Source organism: Mastomys coucha, chromosome X (assembly GCF_008632895.1).
Source record: "Mastomys coucha isolate ucsf_1 chromosome X, UCSF_Mcou_1, whole genome shotgun sequence".
Taxonomy (NCBI): Eukaryota; Metazoa; Chordata; class Mammalia; order Rodentia; family Muridae; genus Mastomys; species Mastomys coucha.
Window position 1 is genome coordinate 154,224,676 of NC_045030.1, and position 7,667 is coordinate 154,232,342.

General features: G+C 34.7%; 1 protein-coding gene across 6 annotated transcripts in view; it reads right to left on the reverse strand.

Moving 5' to 3' along the window:
* Positions 1-7,667, reverse strand: part of Cdkl5 (cyclin dependent kinase like 5) — a 221,612-nt gene that overhangs the window by 95,500 nt on the left and 118,445 nt on the right. For all 6 annotated transcript variants that reach the window (XM_031370428.1, XM_031370438.1, XM_031370421.1 and 3 more), the window contains exon 4: positions 5,224-5,269. In XM_031370428.1, coding sequence (XP_031226288.1) covers positions 5,224-5,269 — 46 coding nt within the window. The remainder of the gene's footprint in view (positions 1-5,223; positions 5,270-7,667) is intronic.

Sequence of the window (7,667 nt, forward strand, 5' to 3'; positions counted from 1 at the left end):
AAAAAAAAAAAGAAAAGAAAAACCAAAACCATCTTTGCCTAAACTCTGAGTTCTGGGCCAGCCTAGGATACACAGTAAGATCATTTTCCAAACTAAAGAAGAAGGAAGAGGTGGGGAGAGGGAAAGGAAGAGAGAGGGAGGGCAGGGGTTGAAGGGGATAGGGAGAGGAGGGGAGTGGGTATGTTGAATGAATGAATATATGAAACCTTAATTTCAGGCTAGCTTGGGCTACAAACCAATATCCTATCTTAAACAAAACAAAAGCAGCACCGGAGGGGTTGTTAAAGACAAAGAGCAACTCTGGCAAAGTTCTATGCAGTCAGTATACAATCTACCCTACCCAGGACAAAGCACCAGCAACAAAAAGGATGCAAAGTAAGAACAAACAAAACTCTGGCCTACTTCTGCAGGCTTACCACTGAGTCAAGTTAACACACCTAAAAAAAAAAATCAAGAGATTCACTAAAATAAACGATAGCAGCTTTTTAAGAAGAAAGCTCACAGGAGCAAAATAAATTCAAAGATAAGTCAGTGATGAAAAGAAAAATCTAAAGATCAGCAGAAACTATTGTAACACTATTTTTAAAGAACCGTGGGCTTAGAAAAGAAATCCAGGAATAGCTGTAACCTACTTTATGAAACCACAAACCTGACATCTTTGTATAGCCAAAGAGGCCCCCAAAACAGACCTTTAAACAGATAGAATGAAAAAGAAAAGTCAATCCACCCTTGAACGAAACCATAGGGTACCATGTTTGATTCTGGTTGCTCTGATTGAAGACAGGACAGCAGCAGCAGGGCAATCAATGTGGTCAGAGGTTTGAATGGTGATGTTACTGTTTTATGTACCAAAAAAAAGATGAAGACCCTTCAAGCTCTGGAGATGAAGGACAAGTTAAAGAACAGAGAAAATTTATGAAATCACAAAAAGTGCAAAATGTTGCCAAATCTTATAAGAATTCCTGAGGTTTGAAAGAGATCTGGTTTAGGCAGGAAAGGAAGTATGATAGTACCAAGAGTAGCCAGTGCTACAGCTCAGATAATTGGATTCTTTAGATAACCAAGGCTGGAAACTTCGTTTCACTGCCTCTCTTATATAGAATTCAGGCTCTTGAAGTTCAGAATTCACGAATTCTTGTTTTATAGCATCATGCAAACTAAGAGACCAGTACAGAGTTCTCCACTCTTGAGGTAAAAATAAGAGTGGAATCAACTGGAGGAAAGACTATACAATTAACTAAACATTTCACAATACTTAAAGATATAAATATCTTCATTTCAAGAGAAAAACATTTATAGGAAACAACAGGAAATAAAATGCTACCCATTTTATTTGATATAAAAGCAGAGAAATGACCTAACACCCTCACCCCAATGAAACATGGATAACTAACTGTACAGCTCACTGGAGATGGCCATGTACTAAGGCTCAGTAGGAAGCAGAGAGAATTTTTCATTCATCAAAGAAAGATAATGGTACCAAAAATTAAAAGGAGGATCAAAATATAAATAAAAAAAATTCTGACTACATGTTTCCCTAACATAAAGGTTTAATAGACAGTATTTTTCATTGTTACTATTAAAAAACTACCTAGTTTCAATTGGTACTCCTGGGATTCTTCAATAAATTTGGTTTATATCTTTATATAAGAATGATGACCCAGGGCCAGTGAGATGGCTCAGAAATGAAGGAGTTGCCTCTAAGATTTGGTGACCTGAGTTTGATCCCCAGGAAGGAGAGAATTGATGCCCACAGTTGTCCTCTGAACTTCAGATACTGGATATGGCACATGTATAACACGCATACAATAAACAAACAAATGTAACTAATAATGATGATCTGTTATTAATACATGACCAATGTCACTGTTTAAGACTGCAGTTATAGGAAGGTTAAAGAGAATTTGGCTAAAATATTTTCTATATACAATCTGAAAACATCTTTTAACCAAAGAATTCCCTGTATCTTTGGAGTCTTGTGGTCAGTTTTTATTCATAGAAGATCCAAGTAATTAACAAAATTAATTCAGTAGAGACCACTAACTTGTTATGTATTTGATATTTAATTTTCTCTGTGGAAACATATATGAATAGAGAAATTTATATCATCAGTTAGAGTGCTGGTATGAATTCTGACATGCCAGATTTATGATGATATGCCAAAAAGTAGAAACCATTAAAATAATAAAGGAAAAACCGAGAAAGAAAATCATCTCTGATAAAAATTTGTTATCACTCAAACATGCCTTTTTGTTTGGGGGTAGGGGTGGCAGCTGGGAATTAATTCAAAGACTAGCACTGAGCCACATCCCCAGCCTATATTCCTTCTCCCAACAGAAGCTTCTGTTCTCGTCTAGAGCATTAAAATCTTGCAGGGAAATGCATAGGCAAAGATACTGATAAATGATCTGGCAGAGTTTTATCAGGTAACAATCAGGGAATAAAAACTTAAAAGTGTGGCAAAGAGTGGGAGATTGCTCAGAGATTGCTATTTGTTGTTCTTGAAGAACCCAAGTTTGATTCTCAGCACAAATGGTGGTTCACAACTATCCGTAACTCTAGTTCTAGGGGCTACAATCCCTTACTTCCATGGGCACCAGACCTGTACATGGTACACATACACACTTGTAGGCAAAACACTCATAGATACAAAATACATTAATTCTAGAACATGAAGACACACATATTAAAAGAGAGAAAACCAACAAAGCCTTTTGCTATATTTTTATTGACCTAATTATGTAACTTTACTGTAAAAACTTATTTTCCTGCTTAAAAGAATACTCAATTCTGGTAAAAACTAAATTATCACACAGTTGCTATTATAATAGAAATTGTATTTACTATAAAATAAACTTATTTTCAGAAGTTAAGTTTTAATTTTTCTAGTTAAAGTAACAATATACCGTTTTATTTACTATGAAAATTTGGGTCTTTTAAACAGTAATCAGTTATTTTGGGATAATAAAGATATTTTGCACTAAAAAGTGGTCTACCTAAAAAAATATTTTAAATAAAATAATAATATATTTTAAATTAAATAAAATTTTATTTAAATTTAAAATTTCATAAAATATGATTCAAATTTAAATCATATTTCATTTAAATTTAAAATCAAATACATTTTTATTTACATTTAAAATAAAGTATTTCATACAAATTTTAACAAATTCATGTTAATAGGACAATAGGATATTATTATAATCTTTTAAAGCTACCAAAAGGTGGTATATATTCCCATATACTCCCCTGCTCATCATCAGTTAAAGAATACTTAGGAACACTAATGTGAATGTCAGTTAGACCAAGTACAATTTCCATTTCAGCTTAAGTTTATCAATGCTTTTATAGAATTATTTCATTTACTTTTGCAAAGATTTAGACATGTATGATTTAGAATAATCACTACTATAATATGAATTTTTATGGCAACTAATAAAAAGAATGTTTGAGAGCTACTAGACAACAAGAATAATATCAGGATACTCCTATTTTTTATTATAATACACTGGTTGAAATTCAGATAATAAAACAGATTTTATATTATCATGGTTTACATAGGAGTTTAGTAGACAACCTCATTTATGTGAAACTACTATGCATAACTCATACTGTAAAAGAGTTGGTCACTAGATACAAACCATTTCTTTCTATTAAGAGTACTCTTGCCAGAAGAACAGGGTAAAGACATAGACGACTAGATTACAGAGTTAAGCAAGCTTGGTCTACATAAGACCCTGTGCCAAAAAAAAAAAAAAGTTTTTTGAAGATTTGCTGGCTGTTATTACTTTGCAGCTTGCCAATATGACCTTAAAGGTGAATACAGAGTCAGAAGTCTCCATACACATGCAAGAGTGCTGCTTTGATTTTCTGTTGCAATCACTCTTTTTAGATCACCATTTGTCTCTGGACCACCTGTCATTAGTCTAAAGTCACTGCTCAAAGAGCCTATTTCCAATGGTTTCACAGGAGGTTGTTACCCAGGGGCAACTGCTTCCATTAGATCAAAGGCACATAGGCACATGGTTTTAAGCACACTGTCTCCCAGAATAAGCTAAAAAGCATTTCCCAGTGCCTTCCTTTAAGACTGCCCTTAGCCATTGTCCTCACAATGGCTGCTCAGGGCCCTAGGTAATATGCAAGCGCTGCACATAAGTAGTTTAGTTACATCATAGTTTAGTTACATCAAATGCTATGGAAGTTATCCTAGGAGCCTTTTGTTTACAAGCCTTCTGTTATTTTATGCTTTCTAAGTATAAAATATATATAAAGTATAACCTCAGGGTTAGGGGGATGAGACTGTTCATAAATACAGAAACTGGTGCCTTAAAGTGCTTAGGAAACATTCACCAATGAATCGAGACTAAATTGTCTATCTTCAGGCTCCGCATTAGATACAGAGGCTGATGCTGATACTTGTTTAACCTATTTTTCATATGGTAGCTTTGAAACTCAATGTCACAATGGAGTTTTTTTTTTTTTTTAAGATTTGACATAAACTTGTGAAAGTAGGAGATGGAGTACCTCATTAACACACAAATTTGTAAGACTTGCTTCATTATAGTATAGTGTTGTATATGGAAACTGCGTTAGGATTTAGAAAGTCTTTTTACTGAGGTCTCTACTGCTGCCTAAATCTCAAAAGCCATGTAGACTTTCATTATCAGTCTTTCTTTCTTTGTCTTTGGTTAGGTAAGAGTTAACAACTAAGGTTATTTGAAACTTTCTTGCCCAGCAGAGACCAAGACCCCCCCCCATATGGTATTTCTTATTGAAAATCTTATTCTCTCAATAAATGGTTCTAAATATCAAAATGTCCCCTCCCTATCCCGCCTCCCACTTATCCTTGTATTACTTGCTGTGACTAGGGGCTGGAGAACTCTGACCAAATGTCTTTCACAACAGCACTCACTACTTATGGGAACTACAGAAGCATTTGCTTTAATCAGCTCTTCCATTGTCATCTATGCAGAAACATGTAGTTAAGAAAACTATCTGGCCCTTGGAGCAAAAATTCCACCCTTGATTGTAAGTTCAAATAGATGTTCTAATATGATGAGATAGGAAATATTTCAAAGTAAACTAGCATGATAATAAACAAGTTGTGTTCCCTCCCCAAGGCTATAATTTTAAAATCATAGGGCTAGAGTTCTAACAACTAAAACCTACCTCTCACATATTTAATTACAAAAAAACCCCACAGAAGTAAAAATGTATATATACCTTCACTGTCCTTGAATTTCTTGATTGCCACAATTTCATGTGTTTCCTGCAAAGGAAAAAGAAGCAGAGGGAAAATCATTCTCCAGTCCCAACTGGGAATCACAATTATCTGTGGTCAGAGGAGCTAAGACACAGATCATCTCCATCCACCCACTACTCTGTTTCAGAATCCTCTTACCACCCTAGAGACATTGCCAAGGAAGGTTAAGAAAGAGGGTGGCAAGGGAGCAAAGAACCCTCCCTTGAAATGCTATGCATGAAATATAAATCTTCACTATCAATGTCTTCAAAAGTGCAGGACATAAAAGAAATAAAATAAAGAGGCTTTCCAGAAATATTCATATAACTCTTAACAGTTTGGTATATTTTCTTCAGTATTGTTTCTCAACTTGGAATCATAATATTGTATATCTTGTTACATATATATATATATATATATATCACTTCCCATTATATAAGTAACATTTATACCTGATGGTAAAAAACTGCTTAAAGCTCCATTTGTAATAGATAGTTATTTAATAGTCTGTCAACCAACATACTCCAAGAGCATCTTCATTTCCAAGCATCTTCATTTCCAGAGCAAATGCTATAGTGGCATAGATGGTTCAAAGGCCACAAATGTTGAATGTTCCTAATACATACAACCAAGCTGGCATACCCAAATACACCCCTTTCACAGCTTCCTTCAGCAGCATATCTAGTCCATAAGCAGTGCCAAAACAAATATCATTACTTAAAAGAATATTGTTAAACTAAATGTTAGTAGATAAGTTTTTTTCATTAATTATATTTGTTTATTATAGGTTGAAGATGCTTGCCACAAAGCATGTTCAGAGGTCATGAACATTTATGAGTGTTGATCCTCTATTTCCATTGTGGAGGTCCCAAGAACCAAATCCAGGTTGTTAGGTTTTCTATTACCTGGTAAATAAAATGAAGTTGACCAGGGCTAACTTTTTTTTAACACTGATTCATGAGTAAAAAACTTGTTGCTAAACTTAACTAGTTAAGGTTATTATTGTAGAGTATACTCAAGCAAATCTAATATAACTGGCCTTTGTAATTATGGCCATCATTTTTGTGCCCCAAGTCCTTACTTAAACATGGTTATTTCTTCATATTTTGTATTTTGATATTTTAATTATTTTCCCAATTCTCTTTAGTGATGACTTATAACTGCTAGATGGGTCTTAGCATCCTTACAGACAAATTCTAGATTTATCTTCAGAGCTTTCTTGTCATCTGTAGTCTGGTGTAGGGTACTGACCTACTTGCTCTTATGACAGATCCTTTTTAAATGACTGGTACCTTAACGTTTACACTAATCTGGAGTTCTAGATCCTGGTTCTCTTGTCACTCGGCTGGATAAAACTAAGAATAGGTTTTGGCTGTTAAATCTAACTTGTAGTTATATACATACGGGCTATTATGTCAACTATATGTACATAGTCAATTGCTTCACCATTTAGTAAAAGTTCTTTTCTCCAATGGTTTTCATACATTTGAATGCTTGATTTGTATTATGTTTTATTCTATCATAAATGTATTTCTGAATGGTTTTCTGAAGCAGTACTCAACACATGAACACCCTCATCTATGCAGCCAGTGGGCAGGCATGGAATTTTGGAATGGCTTGAGGTGCAGCTTTGTGGTAGAAAGCATGTTTAGCGTGTGTGAGGCTAAAGAAAAATGGAAGAAAGAGAAAAATAACGGAAGGAAGGATAAAAGGAAGGAAGGAAGAAGGGAAAGAAGGAGGGAGGATAAATTAAACTGGGGGAAGAAAAACCTTGCATTTACAGATTTTTCTGTATGCTTAAGAAAAACCCTGTAAAGTATCATTCACATCACCAACACTAGAAATCTATATCCTTATTAGGAATGAAGTGCTTTGCAAGAAATTCATATAGTAGCTATTTTTTTCAAGAGGAAAAAATTAAAGGATTTAAAGAAGGTTTGTTCATGCTGTGGAGATAGCTAAGTTGGTAAAGTGCTTTGTCATGCAAACATGAGGCCTTGAATTCGATCCCCAGAATCCATGTCAAAAAGTAAGGTGTTGTGGCATGAGTTTGTAAGCTCAGCTCTGAGGAGGTAGAGACAGGCATATTCTTGAGGCTCATTGACTAGCCTAGCCTACTTGATGAGCTCCATGCCAGTAAGAGAGACCCTGTCTAAAAGAAACAAGGTGGATGGCACATGAAAGGTGTTTGAGTGTGTGTGTGTATGTGTGCATGTATCACATGTATACATCTCACACATGTATCACCCCCACACACACATGTATACCTCCAACATCATCTCACAAAGGCCTGCTGCTTTCTAACATAAATGGAGGAAAGAATGCCATGATGGTCTCTGGTTTTTTGAAAAAATGTCTAAGTCCAATTTGGTTTTTGTTCCAAAGTGGATACCTTATTTTTTTCTTTCCTTCTTTTTTTTTTTTT